Below are 20,391 nucleotides of genomic sequence, written 5' to 3'. Positions count from 1 at the left end.
GCAGTGGCGGCTGACGAATGTGCCTGGACTTTTCCCTGCCTTTCTCGAAACCCTGCTGGTCAGCAGCCAGCTTCTTCAGCCTGGGGATCTTCCCCACTGGGGTACCGGGTGGGTGGATGGGCGACCTGTATTGGAATGTGCCGGGCTGGAGAGGGGCGCAGCAGAGGCGGGCCCACTTGCACCCAGGCCAGGACCCTATAGCGGGGGTGATGAGCCCATCGCTGTCCTTCCAGACTTTGTTTCCCTGCCAGTATTCGGAACTTTGGGATTCCCGCCATCCCATAGGCAGCTCCACTCCTGGCACAAAGGGGTTAAGTCCACTTGCACTTTACAGCCAATGGCCGTGCGCAGCGCCTTCGCGGCGTCTCCTGATTGGCGGACACACAGTGGGCGGGAGGCGAGGGGACGCCCCCTCTGCCCAAGGATGCGTTTAAAAGGCTGGGGCAGTGGTGGCTGCCTGCGGCACACAGATCGCCTCCGCCATGAGCAGCACGGATGGCCCGGATCTAGCGGAGGCGCCCGAAGAGCGGTGTTTCCTCAGGTCAGCCAGGGAGAGGGACCAGAGGGAAGCAGGGGCATGGCTGGAAGAAGGCCTGGGGAACCAGGGGCTGTAGATGGGAGGCAGAGGCATGGCCGGGATAGGGGGTGGGGAGAATGCCAGGCCCATCCCAGAATTTCGAATTTCCTTGGAGGGATTAAACCTGCGGCTGCCAACACCTCCAATGCTGCGTTGCTAGGGAAACGGTATCTGCAGCAGGCCCGCCCCTCATGAATTATTCATCAGCACCACTGGTTGCTCCCTCAACCCCATCCCCGCCAAATACACAGAGCCTAAGCAGGCCCACCTCCTCTCCATCTTTCCCAGGGACCCTGGAGCCGTGCGCCTTGTTCCCCATCTGGGAAGAGCTGCAGGCTTTCAGCTCCTCAAATGCTCACACCCTCCTTGGTAGTCCCCCCTGCTACTAACACCCTTGTTCAGAGAATAAAACTGAAGACTGGGGAGGGAAGCTGCTGGCTGAGCTCGGATTAAAGCGATTTTTAAATACACGGGCCACTTGCCAGTGGGCTGATGAATTTGGGGTCTGGAGCCGGCAGCTGCGGTTGTGTCTTCCCCCTGATCCTGAGTCGCCCTCCCGTGTCCTCGGCTAAGTGTGCGATACGGGCCCCAAGCCAGGCTCTCTCTAAACCAGACCCAGCCCGCTGGCCACTCAGCCCCTCTCCTCAAGACAGGTCCTGTGCAGCAGTTGGCTGGTACCCAGACTCAGCTAGAGACCCAGCACATGCGAGGCAGGGGGAGGAAAATGTTAGAAGCTGGAGCTGTGACTGCACCTAGTGTGGGGGACGGAGAGGCCTCAAATGCCACCCGGGGAGTGATGAGGTGCTGTGTGTTGGGTCAGAGTGGAGCACGGGGAGAGAAGGCCAAAGTGGGAGACATACTGGGGAGCATGTAAGTCTGGTGAGGAATTTGAATAAATATTCTCTGAATGCGGGGGAGGTTTGGGAAGTCTAGCATTCAAGTTTTCAAAACCCCCATGGCTCCTGTGGAGTTTGAGGGGACGGGATTGCAGTAGTAGCCAGGTGAGCCAGTGATGGAGGGCTGGAGGGCAGAGGCGGGAGGGTGGAGAGAAGCAGATGGAGCTGAGAGAGCAGGGAGCGTCTGGCACAGACACCCTGGCCTCAACAGCTGCACCTCTAAAGAGCCCCCTCTGGGGCTTTTGCTCCTTCTGGGGCTGGTGGGCAAATCCTGGGGCCTTGCAGCTCCTCTCCTGGGGGCGGAGGTGGGAAGAAGCAAGAGGCACCTTCATAAACTGAGCACCTTCTGCTCCTCAGCCCCATAGCAGCTCTGCCATATCCCCTGCCCGACTCGGAGCAGCTGCTGCCCCAGCCCTCAGGTTCCCGGACTGCCCTTTGCCTGTGGAGTCCCGGTTATCACTCTGGTGACCTGCTAGGCAGGAAAATAATGGAGTGAAAGCCGCTCAGTCATGTCTGACTCTTTGTGACCCCATAGACTGTAGCCCGCCAGGCTCCTCTGTGGGGATTTTCCAGGCAAGAATACTGGAGTGGGTTGCCATGCCCTCCTCCAGGGGATCTTTCCAAGGGATCGAACCCAGGTCTCCCGCCTTGCAAGCAGATTCTTTACCATCTGAGCCACCAGGGAACCCCAGGAAGCCTCCAAATGGAGGCCAGAGGCCAAATCTTCAGAACAGAGGAAAAAAAGAGGAGGATGGATGATCTTCCCCAGCCCTCCCAGGGGGGCAGCAGAGCTGTCTCAAGCTGAAGATGGGGAATGAGCTGTGTTACTGCACACAGGCTTTCTCTGGTTGCAGCGCGTGGGGGCTACTCTTTGTCATGGAGCACTGGCTTCTCATTCTGGTGGGTTCTCTCGCTACAGAGCACAGGCTCTAGGTGCGTGGGCTTCAGTAATTACAGCTTGCAGGCTCGGCAGTTGTGGCGCGTGCGCCCCTGAGCTCGCAGGCTCGGTAGTTGTGATGCAGGGGCTTAGTTGCTCTGAAGCACATGGAATCTTCCCAGGCCAGGAATCAAATCTGTGTCCCCTGCATTGGCAGGCGGACTCTTATCCGCTGTGGCATCAGAGAAGCCCCTGGGCCTGCCTGCCCTGGGGGTGCTCTTCATATGGCCCCACCGGGAGCTCCTTTTCCCTACCTGGCCCTTCAACCTACAGCGTCAGCCGCAGACAAGCGTGGGCTTGAATTGTGGCTCTGCTTGCTGGGGTCACAAGGCATGTCACCTTGCCCTGAGCCCCATCTCTATCATGTGACACCCTGCAGTGTGTCTGACCAAGTTTCTCAGCCTCACTCACTCTGCCTCTCTCCTGTCCCTTGAATCTGACAAGTTCACTTCCACCACCGGAAGAATAATGAGCCTCATTATTCTTGCCACTTGGATTACGTCCCACGGCACTCCAGGTCAGCTCCTCCAGGAAGCCCTCCCTGACTTCCCATCCCATAGCAGTCCTGGCTTCCCACCTCCAGCCCTCCTGCTGCCCGGCCTGGTCACACTACAAAGTTAGCTAGCAGGTTGTAGTCTCCTGCTCACAGAACTTAAGAAGGGAGCCTCAGGATTCACCCCAATAAGCCTCTGCTTATCTGTAGGTCGGCCTCGGCTTCTTTGCTCATACCCCATCCACAGCTCTGGAGACAGACCCATGGGTAGAAGGCTCAGTTTTCCAGTTTGCTTCCAGTGTGACTCTGGGCAAGCCATTTTACTTCTGAGTTGTTATATGTTCCTCCAACTCTTTTGAGCCCGATCCTTTTAAAGTAATAATTATTATTATGATGATATGTATCATCATTATTATTATTATACTCAAGGGTGTGCTAATAAGCTGGGGGCAAGTGCTCTTCCTCACCTGGGAGGGGTCCTGGCTAGGGAAGCTGGCATCAGGCTATAGACTCTGCTCAGCTGCTCCAGCCCCTGATTCTGGCACGAGGAACATCTTCCCATCCTCAGTGCCAGCTTTTCCTCTCGGAAGCCACCAAGCCCATGTCCCTTGGAAGGCCCCCTAAACTGGGGCTGGGCCCTGCTCTTAGAAGAGCCCAACACTTGGCTTAATGCTCTGCCATCACCATCTTAAAATTCTTAATAATTATTGATCAAGGGGCCCCACATTTGCATTCTGCACTGGACCTCAAAAATTATCTAGCCTGTCCTGCCTTTTGCAAAGGAGGAAGAAAGCAAGGCTCAGAGAGGAGTCAGACCTGTCACTCAGCAAGCTGGGGGCGGAGCTTCACCTCAACTACATTGGCTCCATCTCTCTGGCCACGATTATTCGAATTTTTAAAAATTAATTTATTTTAACTTCTTTTATTTTTGGCTGCCCTGGGTCTCTCTGGCTTTGTTTGGACTTTGTCTAGTTCCCGTGAGTGGGGGTTACTCTTTGTTGCAGTACCTGGGCTTCTCTTGTTGCAGAACATGGGCTCTAAGCACGTGGGCTCTTGAGTGCAGGCTCAGTAATTGTGACGCATACACTCAGTTGCTCTGGGGCATGTGGAATCGTCCCAGGCCAGGGATCGAACCTGTGCCCCTGCAATGGCAGGCGGATTCCTATCCTCTCTGCCACCAGGGAGGTCCACAGTCATTTGAATTTTATCACTCATCTAAAGAAGAATCACCAATGAGTCTCCTGGCTGCAGTCCCGACAGCCACCACCTCATGTGAACCATTAAAATCCTCTGCAGCCTTTAAAACCCGCCTCTCCCAGGCACCTCCAGTCCAGTCTGCCCCCTCCAGTGTCCTAGAGTTTCCTCAGTGGCTTCCACTGCCTAAAATCCACACATTGTCCCAACAGCTAAGTCCTTCATGCTCTGCTACCTGCGCTGGGTTCCTCCTGCTCTGGGGGCTTCAGGCATCTGGGGGAGGCCCCCACTGTTACTGATGTTTGGTCACTAAGTCATGTCTGACCCTTTCCGACCCCATGAACCGCAGCACTTCAGGCTTCCCTGTCTTTCACTGTCTCCCAAAGTTTCCTCAAACTCACGTCCATTGAGTTGGTGATGCCATCCAACCATCTCATCCTCTGTCACCCCCTTCTTGTCTCGCCCTCAATCTTTCCCAGCATCAGGGTCTTTTTCAGTGAGTCGGCTCTTCTCATCCAGTCGCCAAGGTATTGAAGCTTCATCTTCAGCCTCAGTCCTTCCAATGAATATTCATTGTTGATTTCCTTTGGGATTGACTGGTTTGATCTCCTTTCAGTCCAAGGGACTCTCAAAAGTCTTCTCTAGCATCACAATTCGGAAGCATCCATTCTCCAGCTCTCACATCCGTACAGGACTACAGGCGCCCATGCTCTGGGGCAATGGAACGAACATGCACTGCCATGTGCTTCCTCTACCACCAGAGGGCTCCCGTGCCTCAGGCTTGTGTTCCAAACTCCCACTGCCTCCCTGGCAGGCTTCCATTCAACCATGTATAGGACAGATGAGGGAACTGACAGAGGGTCTTCAACTCTGGGCGCGGGAGTGGGGGCGGTGTTAGGGCCTGGCTCGGAACACTAGTGGCACATTTCTGGCTCCAGCTCAGTGTCTGTCTCTCCGTCTCTCTCTGTCTCCCCGCTCTGACCCTCAGCACCGCGGAGGCAGCGGCCCTGGAGCGGGAGCTGCTGGAGGATTATCGCTTTGGGCGGCAGCAGCTGGTGGAGTGGTGTGGCCATGCTAGTGCCGTGGCTGTGACCAAGGTACCTGAGCCTGCTTCTCAGCCTCGACCCTGAGCAGACGGTCGGTTCACCAAAGCAGAGGCCTAGCTGCATGACCCCCCGGCCAGGATGGTCATTTCTGCCCTCAAGAAAGCCCTCTTGGCTTGGGGCCACCCCAGCCCATCACTCAGATGAGGAGACCAAGGTCCGTCACTGGCCCTGGCCAGGGGGTTGCTGAACATCAGGACAGAGACAGGGGTCCCCAGAGATGTAGAAGCAACTACGGAGATGGGTCTGGGGCCCTTGACTGCCTGTCTGCCACCTCCACCTCTTAGGTCTTGAGCAGAGGGGACGTCAGCTTCCTAAGTCTGAACACCCCCAAACAGCTACCTGCCACGGGTCCAGGAACCGAGGCCCAGAGGTGGTGAGGAGTAGAGCTGTATTTGGCTTTGCGACAAACCCCCAGGCTTCAAAGTGCCTGCAAGAGACCAATTGCTGTCCAGTGGTCCGTGTCATGCTGCCAGACCACGCTGGGCCTGTTTCCTCGTCTGAAAAAGGGTAATAAACTGAGACCAGTGAATAAACACAAATTCTAGAAAAGTGCCCAATCGAGTCAGGGCTCCAGCAGGTAACCTCTTCCTTTTCCTCCCCTTCTTCCTCTTCTTCTGATCACCACTGTATACTTTTGAAAAAACTTCGTATCTTTCTTTACGTGGATGCCACTGTTTTTTAACTTAAACGTTCCTATTTCCAAGTGAAACATATCCTGAGTGCGATGCTCAGAGGAAAGAAGAACAATGAAAATCAAAGCCACAAAAGCAAACCCAGTAAAGTAACCTCATGCTTGGCTGTTGAAGACCAACCATCCAGTTTTCACATTGAAAGCTTTGTGTCTGTCCAGAAGAAAGCCAGCCAGACATTATGACTCTCCCTGACTAGGTCAGGTCTGGGGCTCTGGGCATGGCGTGGTGGGGTCATAGGTATGATCAGGGTGAGTCAGGACCTTGGTGAGACCCTGGGGAGGAGACTCCAAGAGGAAAGAACTCCCTTGGTATGGTTCGAAGTTAGAGTATAGTTTGGCCCCCTGGAGACCTCAGAAGCCCATCAGAGTCACTGTTACTCCTACCTGATAGAGGTGCAGGGAGGAGTGAGCTGAGGCCGCGCAGAAAGTCTGGGCTGAGACTCAGCTCCTGCGTCAAATAGAGACGCAGAGTCTGAGAGAGACAGAGACGGAGAGAAAGAGACACAGAGGTGAAGACAGAGACTGGAGAGAAACAAGTATAATATTATTATCATTACTTTAAAAGGCTTGGGCCCAGAAGAGTTGGAAGAACAACACGTAACAACTCAGGAGAAGTAACATGTCTTGCCCAGAGTCATGTAGGAAGCAAGGTGGAAAACCGAGCCTTCTACCCTGGGGTCTGTCTCCAGAGCCACGGATGGGGAGTTAGCAAAGAAGCTGAGGCCGACCTATGCACAGTCTGAGAGACACAGAGAGAAAGACAGGGAGCGGGACAGAGGAGAGAGGCAGGGCACGGCTGGCTGGAAAAATACCCCCGCCTCCCGCCCCCAACCCTGGGGCCTCCTGGAGGGATGCAGGCCTGGAAACATGGGCGGGGGAAGGGGCAGCCACTGCAGCGGAAAAAGGTGGAAGAATGTCTGCAGCTCAGGCCGAGAATAAACAAACCGCACTCCGGCTCGGGTGGTGGCAGGAGGCACGTTTCTCTGCTCAAGCTTGAGAGAGCCCGAGGCAAGGACTCTGGGTCTCCAACAAGGAAACTGAGGCCCCTAGGGGCCCCGTGCCACCCCCAGAACACCTCTCCCCGGTCTCACCCTCTCGCCTCCTGGCCCGAGCCCCACTCCTTCCTCCACCCCGGCCTCAGTTTCCCCGCCGGCCTCGGGAGGCGTTCCGAACTCCTCACCTTTGCCTTTGCCGTGCCCTGCCAGGTGTTCCCTCTGCCCGCTCTCCCCCGGAAGCAGAGGACGGCGCTGGTCGTGTGCGGCCCAGAGCAGAATGGAGCGGTGGGGCTGGCGTGCGCCCGGCACCTGCGCGTGTTCGTGAGTAGCGAGGACGCCCTTGGCCTCCCAGTGTCACCCCCCCACCCCGCAGCCCTGAAAATATCTCTTGCTCCTCTGCTCAGTGTCTGGGGGGAGAGAGAATATGCCCAGTGCTTGCGTCGGGCAGTTCCTGCCAAGTTGGGAGCATCCGAGGCCCAGTGGGGAGCTGGGGAGGGTCCCAGTGCCGACCCCCTTCCTGCTTCCCACAGGAGTACGAACCCACCATCTTCTACCCCACGCGCTCGCCAGACCCACTGCACCGGGACCTGACTACTCAGTGTGAGAAGATGGACATCCCCTTCCTGTCCTATCTGCCCACAGAGGTCAGCTTGGGTGGCAGCCGAGGGGTGGTGGGGGACAGAGCCCCCAGGCCGCCCTGACCCTGCCTCTGCCTCGCTCTCCCAGGTCCAGCTCATCAACAACGCCTACAGGCTGGTGGTGGACGCTGTGCTGGGGCCTGGTGTGGAGCCGGCCGAGGTCGGGGGTCCCTGCACACGCGCGCTGGCCACGCTCAAGCTACTGTCCATCCCCCTCGTGAGCCTGGACATCCCCTCAGGCACGCCAGGTGGAGGGAGGGCATGAGGGGCAGGGAGGCAGGCTTGGGCAGAGGACCCTCTCCCCTGGTTTCTGGTGGTCCCAGCCTGTTTGCCCACCCGAGTATGCTTCCTCATCAAGGATGGCTTCTACACTCTGGGTGAGGCCGAGGGTCATGTCCATCCTTTGGATGGGCAGTGCCCAGGCTGGCGCCCAGGTGACCCTGGCTCCCCTCCCCCTTACACCCAGCACGGCGTGCCCTCTGCCCATCCTGGCCCAGTCGCCCAGGCAGACGTGAGCTCACTCGGCAAAGGCCTCGCCCATCCTGGCCGCCGCCCCATGCCTGTTGGAACCATTAGGCAACGGGCAGACGGAACAAACAGCTGCTAGCCAGCCGGACCCTCCGTGGGGGCAACCAGACTCGGGGGACATCCTCCGGCTTACAAGAGCCCAGGGTCATAGCAACAGGATGCCACAGAGCTGGGGATGGTGGCCAAAGGAGGAGGTGGGGTGGCTAGTCAGGGGGAGAGGCTGCAAGCTGGTGTCTGAACAGACAGCCTAGGACAGAGGGGGTCGCCCTGTTAGCTCAGGAGGGGTTATTAGTGCCCCTAGTCTGAGGGTGGAAGCTAGGGTCAGAGAAGGCAGGATTCAAGTCAGAGGGAGGAGGAATTCCCTGGTGGTCCACTGGTTACGACTCTGCACTTTCAATGCAGGAGGCACGGGTGTGAGCTCTGGTCAGGGAACTAAAATCTCACATGCTGCACTGTGTGGCCAAAAAATAAAGAAACACACATTTTAAATAAATAAAAAGTCAGAGGGAGGAGGCTTTCAGTCAGTGGTCCCAGACGGGTTGGAGGGGGCAGAGAAGGCAAGAGCCCAAGTCTGAAGGTGAAGGCTCATCTGAGATATGGCAGAGGCTATATCCCCAGTGAGGGAGGGGCTGGGACCTGCCAAGCCGAAAGGCAAGATCTGGTCTGAAGATGAAGGCAGGTCAGAGGGAACAGTCTCCAATCAGAAGGAGGAGGATGGATGCTCACGTTGCTAAGGGCAGGGCATATCTTCAGAGGCAAGAACCTAGCACAAAGAGACGGGTCTGGTGGGGGAGGCTTGACTGAGGATGGAGATGAGAAGTGTATTCTGAGTAGAGGGTGGGGATCTGGTCAGAGGAGGCTGCGAGGTCTGGGTGGAAAGGTCTAAGAGGGGGAGCTTAGGGCTGTTAGGGAGGGAGGGATACAGACACACAGGTCTGATTGGGAAGAGCCGCAGGTAGAAATGTAGTCTGATGGTAGAGGTTGAGTCAGATGGAGGAGGAAGATTGGGTCGCAGGACGGGAGCAGAGACAGACAAGTATGAAGGCAAAGGCTGTGGTCAGAGGGGGAGGGAGACATATCCAAGGAGGGAGGAGAAACTGGGCTGAAGGCAGACGCTCAGTTTTACCGGGAGGCCGGTCTGACCAGGACTCACGTGTCAGAGCCGAGGCCGCGCAGGCTGGGGAAGGGAAGTGGGTGGTGGGCGGCAGTTCTCCTGAGAGCGAGCACCCCCCCAGCCTCGGCTCCCGCCTCCCATCCTTCCTCCCCCAGGCTGGGACCCAGAGACTGGCGGCGACGCCGAGGACGGGCTACGACCCGACGTGCTCGTATCGCTGGCGGCGCCCAAGCGCTGCGCCGGCCGCTTCTCTGGGCGCCACCACTTCGTGGCGGGCAGGTTCGTGCCCGACGACGTGCGCCGAAAGTTCGCTCTGCGCCTGCCGGGGTACACGGGCACCGACTGCGTCGCGGCGCTCTAACGGGCGCCCGCGCCAATAAACAGACGTGCCACCACTGCCCCCTCGCCTGGGCCTCCTCTGTGCGCCGCGTCTGCCGCGGGGGCGGGCAGCCTCGGGGGGGAACTGCCCACCGGTCCTCCGGTGGCCCAAGGCGGGAGGGATGGAGGGCAGACGCACATGGGACTTCCTGCTGGCCTCCGAGAAAACCGGAGCCAGAAGAGTGGCGGGTGGATTCCGGGTGAGATTGATTACCAGCGTGCTCGGGGCGACCTAAAGCCAACAGATTCGAAGTGAGACCCGGGGGAGGATTTCTAGCCGCCTAAAGGGCTGCCTAAAGCCTGAATGTCCGGACGGCTTCAGGCTCTGTTCCAGGAGGCACTTCCAGACGTGGAGAAGGGAGGGTGGGCTCAGGAAGGGACTTCCAGTCGGCGACGAAGGGACGCAGGCCAGCCCTAGGGCGGAGGTACAGCCGGATGCACCGAGGGGGTCGCCCCAGAGGGGTGGTCACCCAAGTCACCTCGGGCCCGGGAGTTGCCCAGACGGGGCGTGGCCTGCATGGGGCGTGGCCTGCGGCCGCGTCCCTCCCCCATCCTCAGCCCCAGCGGCCGCCAGACCCGCGGGAGTCCGACCCGAGTGCGCAGCGGAGCTGGGACCCTCCCTCCGACCTTCGGACCTGACCATGTCGTCACTGCCGACACTGCTCTGCCTCTGTGTTGCCGCCGCACACCTGGCGGGGGCCCGAGGTGAGGCGCCCCTAGACCCCCGCCCAGCCCCCCTCCAGGCGCCCGAACGTCTGGCAAGCAGCCGGAGCCTGGAGACAGAAGCAAGGGACCCACTCGCTTCCCCATGCTGCAGCCGCCTTGCCCGCCTCGGGAGTGGAGTGAGGGGGCAAGGACAAGATGGAGCTCCCTCCGGGACCACCTGGGGGCAAGAGGGGACTGCAGGGTATCCATCGTAGCCACAGCGTTTGGGCCCTGAATCATCCAGTCTTGTCGCCAGGATGAAGGGGTCAGAACTGTCCCCTCTCACTGAACTCCTCCCCTCTTGCACACACACACATACCATTCAGAAGAGAAACTCCCATCTCTGGAACACTCAGTAGAGCCGGGCACTGGGCCTATTTTTCAGATGGGGAGACTGAGACTCCAAGAGGGAAGGGACTTATCTGTCACTGCCCAGCCTGGCTATCTCAGACACCTCAAGGCCAGAGAAGCCAGGCTAGATTCCAAGGACTTCCCCTTGGCAGCCTGGGCCCCGAGTGCAGGGATGTAAGGTAGACTGAGGGAGCCAGCAAAGGGATGAAAGAAAATTCAGATCAAGATGAGGGCAGAGAGAGGCACAGCCAACTGAATTCATGGCCATTGAACACAGTGGGAGAACTGTGTCTGGGGGAGTGAAGAGGACAGACTTCCCCAGCCTAAGGGGCTGTGTCTGAGTGAGGGATGGGCTGTGAGAGCCTGGGGGTGGGGAGGCTTCCTGGAGAAGGGGAGGCTGCTGTGCTTGGGGTCCACTGAGGTTGGAGTGTGGCTTCTCCTCTATGAAATGGAAGAGACTGTGGCAGCACCTCACATACCAGGAGCTCACAGAGGTCTCCCCCCACCCCGCCACGCCTTACCCCTTTGATAGGTACTCCGGACGCCGAGGAGCCCACGGTGACCGCGTGGGGCCTTGAAGGTTCATCGTTGCGCCCTGGCCAGCCCTCGCCAGCCCTGGAGGACTGGGAAGGTGAGCCAGTTTGGGTCTGAGTCCTGGTTCTGCTGTGGGCTCTGTGTGAGCTCTGGCTGGTGGGGTCATGTGAGAAGGGGGATGCAAGCTGGGTGAAGAATGCAGGAGGCGTCCCTGGGTGTGGCGGCCCCTGGAAGTGGTGCCCTAAGAGGTCTTCAGTTTTAGGAGCAGGGAGAGTCTAGGCTGTTTGTCCAGGAGGAAACCAGGGGGGGCGGATGGAGTGGCATGGTGGGACAACCAGCTCAGTTCAGTCAAGGAAGCAAGAGTTCTGGTACTCTTTCCCAGATAGGAAGCTTCTATCTGACTTGCTCTTGAATCAGCAAAGGAGTGAGCACCCCCTGGGGGGCTGATGGAAACAGAAGCTAACCTGTGCGAGGCCAGACCCTTCCCACCTCTGGCTTCCCCGAAACTGAGGGTGCCTGATGGGTTCAGTGGGCATTAGTAAGCAAGGTCCCTTAGCGGGTTTCCCTGGTGGCTCAGGCGGTAAAGAATCCGCCTGCAACACAGGAGGCCTGGGTTCCATCCCTGGGTTGGGAAGATCCTTTGGAGGAGGGCATAGCAACCCACTCCAGTATTCTTGCCTGGAGAATCCCCTGGACAAAGGAACCTGGCGGGCTACAGTCCATGTGGTCGTGAAGAGTTGGGCACGACTGAGCGACTAAACACAGCACAAGCAAGATCCCATTTGGCACTGATGGGGGCCTGGGGAAGGGCAGCAGAAGGGCTGGTCTCAGGCGCGGCTCCTCCTGCTGCCCTTACATCTCCTTACCTCTCAAGAGTTCTGAATTCTCAGGGTGGGGGTTGGTGACACAGTGGCAAGAGCCCAGCTTGCACTCCTGGGCCAGCTCAGGTACTGAGCAGAGCAGCAGAACTAGGGGGGCTGCAAGAGGAAAACAACCTCCCTTAATCCCTTTGCAGCTCCTTCTGTGCTCGAGGGCTCTGGATCTGGGAAGGCTGGGCTGGCCCATGCACCAACCCGGCTTAAACGCGAGATGGGGGTGGGCAGGCCCGGGTTTTCGCATGAATTGATGGGGCCCGACCGGCGGCGGCCCGGGTTCCAGCGCCTGTGGTCCCCGCAGAGGCCAGCGAGTGGACGTCCTGGTTCAACGTCGACCACCCGGGCGGCGACGGTGACTTCGAGAGCCTGGCCGCGATCCGCTTCTATTACGGGCCGGCACGCGTGTGCCCAAGGCCGCTGGCGCTGGAGGCGCGCACCACAGACTGGGCGCTGCCTTCGGATGTCGGCGAGCGCGTACACCTGAACCCCACGCGCGGTTTCTGGTGCCTCAACCGCGAGCAGCCCCGAGGCCGCAGATGCTCCAATTACCACGTGCGCTTCCGCTGCCCGCTCGGTGAGGGCGGGCTCAGGGGGCCGCAGGGACTGGCGGGAGGTGGAGGAGGCCTGAATGTTCGGATCTGGGGAGAGGGCAGGACCGAGAGGATGTGGGCGTGGCTAGGAGGAGGAGGGTCCTTTAGGACCAAGGCCACAGGAGAGGGCTGGAGCAGGGGAGCAGAGGGGGCTTTGGAAGGGATGGGCTGAAATGGCGGGGGCCCAGGTAGCGGGGGCAGGAAGGGGCCCCCAGGACCGCGTATCCGTCTTGCTGCCCTCATTTGCTCTACAACAGCTTCGTCCTGTGAAAGCGTGTTGTGAGCCCCAGACACGTGTGAGACGCAGAAAGAATAGCTCGGCTGGGAGGGGAGGAAAGAGAGGTCGCGGGCGGGGTGGGTGGGGCGGTGGTGTGCTGGGGGTGGACAACTGTACCTCCACTGCACATTCGACCGGTTCGCCTTGGGGGGGAGAGGCTAGGACTTCTCTCTGACTCAGATGCACGTGCCACGAACGTTCTCCAGCCCCACACTGTCACCAGATTCTGGGTTTCTGGGGTGGGCGGCCACCTGACGCCCCCATCTCTGCCCTCTCCCCAGAGGCCACGTGGGGTTCGTGGGGCCCTTGGGGTCCCTGTTCGGGGAGCTGCGGGCCAGGCCGTCGCTTGCGCCGCCGCCGCTGCTCAAGCCCCGCGGGGGATGCGTGTCCCGGGCGTCCCTCGGAGGCGCAGAAGTGTGTGAGGCCTCGGTGTCCAGGTAGGAGGGGCGGGGCCTGGAGGAGATGGGAGGACTAGAGGCGGGGCCTGGGTGTGATGGCAGCGGGGCCAGTTGAGGGAAGTACCTAGAGGGGCTAATTAGGGTGGAGTCTGATGGGGAGGTGCCTGGAGGGAGGAGGCGGAGTCTGGGCGTAGGGGCGGAGCCTGGAGGAGCGGAACCTGGACCACGTGGAGACTGGCTTCTCCTTCCCTTCTGCGCCCCCGAGGAGCACTGGTAAAAGTGTACATCTGGACGGGTGGACTTCACGGGGGTCATGTGCAGTCATGGGCAGATCTGTGGAGGCGCTTCCTCCGTGTGCATGTTGGGGTGTGCGGATATCCCGGTGGATGTGGACACACGCAGAAGCTGGCTCATGCACTCGGGGTGCACACTTGCATGGCATTGGCAGGCCCCGCCCGTCCCCCCACGCCCACGCGGACACGCGCTCACACCCTGGCAGACACGATGCCCAGGCCCTCCCAGGGCCGGACACCAGGCCAGCCAGGAGGCGACTGGAAATTCCAATCAGGCCTGGGCTCCACAAACACGGTCTGGAGACTGCCCCAGCAGAGCCCGCAGCAGGGTGGGGGAGCAGTGTGGCCAATGGGGTGGTGGGGTCCCCACCCTACTCTGCTTGGCTGTGCGTTCTCCATGCCTCTGCCCTGAAGTTTCCAGTGGAATTTTCCATTTTATGGAGAAACCGCAGGATTGGGACTGGAGGGAAAGGTTCTGGGCCCAAGACGCAGCCCCTTGCTGGGCCCCCAGCCCCGGCCTGAACATTTCCTCTCATGCTAGAAGGAGCCTCTCTGGCCTGTGAGAGTCAACTATCCTGTCTCCTCCCCGGGGCATCTCCCTCACACCAGGACCCCGGGTACCCCCCTCGCCCCAGCCCTGACCACTCAGCCCCATGTCCTTTACACCAGGGGCTGCTCCAAGCAGGTCCACGCTGAGGACTCTCTGAGGGGAACGAGGTGGGCAGGGTGCCTAGGTGCCTTTGCTGAGGGACTGATAGAGAGGAAAGCCCTCCCCAGGAAGGGGTCAAGAGCCTTCTGTGCCTCCCTGTGTCCCTCCAGGGTGTGGCCCCAGCACCTGTGGGTGCCCCGACCACATTCTTCTGGGCTCGGTGGTCACCCCATCTGGGCGTCCACTGCCAGGAGCCAGGGTCTCCTTGAGAGACTGGCCTGGCACCATAGCCACTAGTGATGCCCATGGAACCTTCCGGATGCCTGGAGTCTGTGCCAGCAGCCAAGCCAACGTCAGTGCCCAAATGGACGGCTTTTCAGCAGGCATGACCCAGGCCCAGGCCAACAGCTCCATGTCATCAGTGGCCACTGTTGTCCTTAATAAGTTGGGTAAGTGCCTCATGGCAAGAGGGATGAGGGGCCGAGGACCTGGGGAGGTAACTCTGGGTGACACCAAGCACTTGGGACGACATGATGCACAGCGAGGTCAATGGGGCAAGAAATAAGATGTCACAGTCCTTGGAGAAGATGTGGGGGTGAGACGTGAGTTCCAAAGGGAAGCATTAAGATTAGGCATTAAGAACCCACTCCAGTATTCTTGGCTGGGAATCTCATGGACACAGAAGCCTAGCAGGCTGCAGTCCATGGCATCGCAAAGAGTTGGGCACAACTTAGCAACTAAACTCCCGAGTGGCTCAGTTGGTAAAGAATCTGCCTGCAATGCAGGAGACCCGGGTTTGATCCTTGGGTCGGGAAGATTCCCTGGAGAAGGAAATGGCAACCCACTCCAGTACTCCTGCCTGGAGAATTCCATGGACCATGGAGCCGGGCAGGCTATAGTCCATGGGACTGCAAAAGGTTGGACACGACTGTGCAACTAACTTTCACTTTAGCAACTGAACAATAGCAACAACCCACAATCAGGCAGATTGCGATCTAGGGAAACACTTCTTGATGGAAATGTGCCATAAAATGGAGAGTGAAGTGACCCAGCCATAAGGAATACAGAGTTCTATAAGAAATTAAAATTTGTGTATAGAATAATAGCTGCAAATATTCAAACAATAAAGTCCGTGGCTAAAGGGGAAAAAAATAGATTCTGCATTAAGGGTAGAGTCTCCAGCAGATGTGAGGTGAAAGAGAGTGGGGCGAGAGTCATCAGAAAAGACCCAGGTGAAACAGGGCATCACAGTAAGAGACTGGATGGCACCTGCCTCTTGGGAAGGATCACTGGGAGAAGCTGGACCCTGACCTTTGCTGCTTTTGCCCCCAGAGAAGCCCTACCTGGTGAAGCACCCCGAGTCTCAAGTTCGAGAGGCTGGCCAGAATGTGACCTTCTGCTGCAAAGCCTCAGGCACCCCCATGCCCAAGAAATACTCCTGGTGAGTGCCCTGCCTCGTGCTCATGGGTCTCTCGCCCAGCTGTGGGCGTGGAATGGGCGTCCTGTGATTCGTGGTGCCTCGGAGACCCAGAGGAAGCTGCTCTGCAACCTCCCTGTGCTGCATGGAGGGGTGGGGGGTGGATGCAGCCCCTCCCCTCTGCCAAGGACACCCATGGTGTTGTTCACCCGCCCCCCACCCAGGTTCCACAACGGGACGCTGCTGGACAGACGGACACACAGGTATGGGGCCCACCTGGAGCTGCATGGGCTCCGCCCAGACCAGGCAGGCACCTATCACTGCAAAGCATGGAATGACGCGGGGGCCGTGCGATCGGGCGCTGCTCGACTCACCGTACTTGGTGAGCATCTTCAGTAACCCTCCCCCCAATCCCTGACACCAAACTGAGTCCCACCTCCAGCTAAAACTCAGCCTCACATGGAATCCCAACTTCAGACTGATCTCTGACCTTGCTCAGTCGCTGAGCCCCTGGCTTGAGCCTCTGACCCCAATCCAGGCCCCCAGCCTTGGCCTCCCTGGAGCTCTCCCATTTACCCTGATCTGCCTGCTTCCTTGCTCCACAGCCCCGGGCCAGCCAGCCTGTGACCCCCGGCCCCGAGAACACCTGATCAAGCTTCCAGATGACTGTGGTCAGCCAGGCAGAGGGCCCACCTACCTGGACGTAGGCCTTTGCCCTGACACCCTCTGCCCCAGCCCTGCAGGCTCCAGCCCCCGGTGTGGGGACGCAGGCTCCCGCTGCTGCTCCGTGCGCCGCCTGGAGAGCAGGAAGATCCACTGCTCTGGCTACACTCTCCCAGTCAAGGTCGTGGCTGAGTGTGGCTGTCAGAAATGTCTGCCCCTTCGGGGGCTGATCCGGGGACGCGTGGTGGCCGCTGATTCTAGGGAGCCCTTGCGCTTTGCTCGCATCCTGCTGGGCCGGGAGCCCATTGGCTTCACGTCCTACCAGGGTGACTTCACTCTCGAGGTGGCGCCTTCCACTCAGCGGCTGGTGATGACCTTTGTGGACCCCAGTGGCCAGTTCGTGGACACTGTCAGGGTCCTGCCTTTTGACCCTCGAGGTGCTGGCGTGTACCATGAGGTCAAGGCCATGCGAAAGAAAGCCCCCATCATTTTAGACGCCCGCCAGAGCAACACCATATCCCTCGGGGAAATGGGAGAGGAGGCCCCCTTAGGAGAGCTGATCATTCCGCCCGGGGCCTTCCGCAGAGCTGACGGTCAACCCTACACGGGGGCTGTGGAGGCCCAGGTGACCTTCGTGGACCCCCGAAATCTCACTTCGGCAGCCGCCGCGCCCAGTGACCTGCTGTTCGTGGACGGGGACGGGGAACTGGCCCCGCTGCGCACGTACGGCATGTTCTCGGTGGACCTCCGGGCGGCCGGCTCCGCCGAGCAGCTGCAGACGGGGCTGGTGGCTGTGCGCGTGGCCGCTGACCAGATCCGGATGCCGGGCCACATGGAGGCCCTGAAGCTGTGGTCGCTAAACCCTGACACGGGCCTGTGGGAAGAAGAGAGCGGCTTCCAGCGCGAGAGACCGGCGTCCCAGCGGGCCCGCCGGGAGGAGCGGGTCTTCCTGGTGGGCAACGTGGAGATCCGCGAGCGCCGTCTGTTCAACCTGGACGTGCCCGAGCGCCGCCGCTGCTTCGTGAAGGTGCGCGCCTATGCCAACGACAAGTTCACCCCCAGCGAGCAGGTGGAGGGCGTGGTGGTCACGCTGGTCAATCTGGAGCCCGCCCCCGGCTTCTCGGCCAACCCTCGCGCCTGGGGCCGCTTCGACAGCGCGGTCACCGGCCCGAACGGCGCCTGCCTCCCCGCCTTCTGCGACGCCGACCAGCCAGACGCCTACACCGCCGTGGTCACGGCCACCCTGGGCGGGGAGGAGCTGGAGCCCGCGCCCTCGCGGCCGCGCCCGCTCCCGGCCGCCGTTGGCGTGGCGCAGCCCTACCTGGACCGGCTGGACTACCGCCGCACGGACCACGATGACCCTGCCCTCAAGCGCAGCGGCTTCCGCATCAACCTCGCCAAGCCCAGGCCCGGCGAACCCACCGAGGCCAACGGCCCCGTGTACCCGTGGCGCAGCCTGCGGGAGTGCCAGGAGGCCCCGGTGACCGCCAGTCACTTCCGCTTCGCTCGTGTGGAGGCGGACAAATACGAGTACAACGTGGTCCCCTTCCGCGAGGGCGCGCCAGCCTCCTGGACCGGAGATCTCCTGGCCTGGTGGCCCAACCCGCAGGAGTTCCGGGCCTGCTTCCTCAAGGTGAAGATCCAAGGACCCCAGGAGTACATGGTCCGCTCCCATAATTTGGGAGGCAGCCATCCCCGGACCCAGGGCCAGCTCTACGGGCTGCGGGATTCCCGGAGTGTCCGGGACCCCCAGCGCCCTAGCTCCTCTGCCGCCTGTGTGGAATTCAAGTGCAGCGGGATGCTGTTTGACCAGCGTCAGGTGGACAGGACGCTGGTGACCATCATGCCGCAGGGCAGCTGCCGGCGTGTGGCGGTCAACGGGCTCCTGCAGGATTACCTGACACGGCACCCACCACTCGCGCCCACTGATGACCTGGCTTCCTTCTCCATGCTGGCCCCGCTGGACCCTCTGGGTCACAACTATGGTGTCTACACGGTCACCGACCAGAGCCCAAGGCTGGCCAAGGAGATCGCTATCGGCCGCTGCTTCGACGGCTCCTCCGATGGCTTCTCCAGGGAGATGAAGGCTGACGCAGGCACAGCCGTCACCTTCCAGTGCCGGGAGCCAACTGCGGGCCGGCCCAGCCTCTTCCAGAGGCTGCTGGAGTCCCCATCGGCGGCTCTTGGGGACATCCGCAGGGAGATGGGCGAGTCGGCGCGCGTACAGGCCCGAGCCTCAAGTCCACTCCGCACCCGCCGAGGCAGGGCCCAGCAGTGACCTGGCCCCCAGCCTTGTCCCTCTGCCCTGCTCCTGATCCCCCTGTCCTTGGGAAGCCAAGCCCCCTTCTCCAGAGGCTTGCTGTCTCTTAAGGTTTCTGGGTTCCCCTCCCCTGCCCAGGATTCAGAGTCAGGTCTGATGGTGGAGAATCCCAGCAGGTAATTGTTACTGTGTGACATGAAATGGAGTTAGTTTGTCCTGATTGTGGGAGCCAGTGTTGTGGGGTGACCGTGGGGGCATGGTGACCTACTGGGGCCCAAAGGGGATTATTCCCAGCTTGCATACCAGCTCTGATTTCATGTGTATTCAGATAATCCGCGTCTTCAGATTTCTGTGCTGAGCTGGATGCTCTGTTGGGTCCCCTACCCTGAGCTTTGTTCTTGGGGTTATTTATTGGAACAAAGCCTGCAAGACTGTCCACAGGTGTGAGTGGGGAGGGGTCTGGAGGTGGCGCATTGAGGGCGCATTGGCTCTGGGGCTGGGGGGCCCAGTTCTCACATGTTTGGTGCTTGGAGATTCTCTAGGGGGTTGAGGCAGGGATTCAATTAAAGATGCTTCATTTCCTCCTCGTTGTGTCAGTCTTGGTGAGGGAAGGATGGGGGTTGGTACCGCTAGATCCAGAGGCACCTGGGCAGGCAGAAACAGGCCCGAAGCACATACGGACATGAGTGTGAGAGCAGCTTGCAGGCCTGCATGAGGTCTCAGGCAGGCACACAGGCCCCAACTGATGCCCACAGAAGTGTGTCTGCAACACGTGTGAGCGGAGCTGACCCATGAGCCGCCCGAGCCCGTGCAGCCCTGACCGCTGAACACAGTAGCAGCTGCTGCCCTGGCATTCTCCTCCTTGCCTGGCTGTGGTCAGAGGCTCCCACTTGGCCATGTGCCCAGGGGCTACAGTGGGCAGGGAGGAACCCTGGCCAGGGCCGCTTGCACCAGGAGGCAGGAATTGAGGCCGCCCTGGACTTCCGCGGCCGGGGCCACAGCTGCCCTGCCCTGGGTCCCACCCAGCTGAGGCCTGGCCACACCTTGACCACATGGTGACTGCGCTGCCCAAGGCCATGGTCCCGAGCCCTCTGCCCTCACCAAGCCTCTCAGTCTGGACGCGCAGAAGGCACCGAACCATCCCTTGCACGCTGTGCGCTTGGCGGGCAACCCCATGGGACAGGGGCTATTCTGACCACACCCCCACTTTCCAGACGGAGAAACCGAGGTCCCACAAGGAGAGGTGAAGAGCTGCCTGGGCTCTGGAGTGAATCCTGGCGCCCTGGATGGCCCAACAGCCCTCTCAGAACATGCCTAAGACTCCCTTTGCCTGGAGATGTCAGCCACCAGAAAGCAGGGATGTGGCATTTCTCAGGGCCCGGAAGGTGCCTGGCTGAGTTTGAGTGCAGAGTGTTCCCTTATTCCAGGGCACGCTGAGGCCTTCTGCATCCCCACCCTCTCACCCACTTCCCCTTCTAACACCCCCCTGCCCACCTGTCCACCCCGCCACTCCAGTCTCCCTTACGATTTGCCTTTACAGCATTAAGAGGTGTCAGCTCTGTGCTAACAATAGGGGCCCAGAGAGGGCCTGGCCCTGGGGAGGAGAGAGGCTCACACACAGAGCCCTACACACTGTGGGGTCAGCACTCGGCGCCCATGGCCGGCCGGCTCTTGTCTATCTACTGAACTCTCCGTGCGCCGACCCCCAACCTCTCCAGCCCTCCCTCACACCTTTGCTCAGGCCAGATCTTTCAGGGGAACTCCTTCCTCTGCCTAGGGGGCAGACTCGGGGGCTTGGAGGATCTGGAAAAATCCAGCAAACCCGGACTATG

The 20,391-nt window shown here is 60.0% G+C and overlaps 2 protein-coding genes across 3 annotated transcripts; both read left to right on the top strand.

Moving 5' to 3' along the window:
• The first annotated feature begins 27 nt into the window (after positions 1-27).
• Positions 28-9,567, top strand: YJEFN3 (YjeF N-terminal domain containing 3). Of its 2 annotated transcripts, XM_019963772.2 has the most exons (6): positions 338-541; positions 5,086-5,194; positions 7,100-7,210; positions 7,420-7,533; positions 7,616-7,766; positions 9,325-9,567. In XM_019963772.2, the coding sequence occupies exons 1-6, from the start codon at positions 483-485 to the stop codon at positions 9,528-9,530; spliced, it is 750 nt and encodes a 249-aa protein (XP_019819331.2). In that variant the 5' UTR covers positions 338-482; the 3' UTR covers positions 9,531-9,567. The 2 variants fall into 2 exon arrangements, with proteins under 2 accessions (XP_070648543.1, XP_019819331.2); XM_070792442.1 differs by lacking the exon at positions 5,086-5,194 and having other exon boundaries at positions 28-541.
• Positions 9,568-9,576: 9 nt separating this feature from the next.
• Positions 9,577-19,126, top strand: CILP2 (cartilage intermediate layer protein 2). Its single transcript, XM_019963770.2, has 8 exons — positions 9,577-10,252; positions 11,136-11,234; positions 12,314-12,586; positions 13,161-13,316; positions 14,390-14,668; positions 15,552-15,660; positions 15,861-16,018; positions 16,242-19,126. The coding sequence occupies exons 1-8, from the start codon at positions 10,189-10,191 to the stop codon at positions 18,575-18,577; spliced, it is 3,474 nt and encodes a 1,157-aa protein (XP_019819329.2). The 5' UTR covers positions 9,577-10,188; the 3' UTR covers positions 18,578-19,126.
• The last annotated feature ends 1,265 nt before the right edge of the window (positions 19,127-20,391 follow it).

This window comes from Bos indicus, chromosome 7 (assembly GCF_029378745.1).
Source record: "Bos indicus isolate NIAB-ARS_2022 breed Sahiwal x Tharparkar chromosome 7, NIAB-ARS_B.indTharparkar_mat_pri_1.0, whole genome shotgun sequence".
Lineage (NCBI taxonomy): Eukaryota > Metazoa > Chordata > Mammalia > Artiodactyla > Bovidae > Bos > Bos indicus.
Note: the sequence above shows the minus strand (reverse complement) of the source record. Positions and strands in the feature narration are given on the sequence as shown.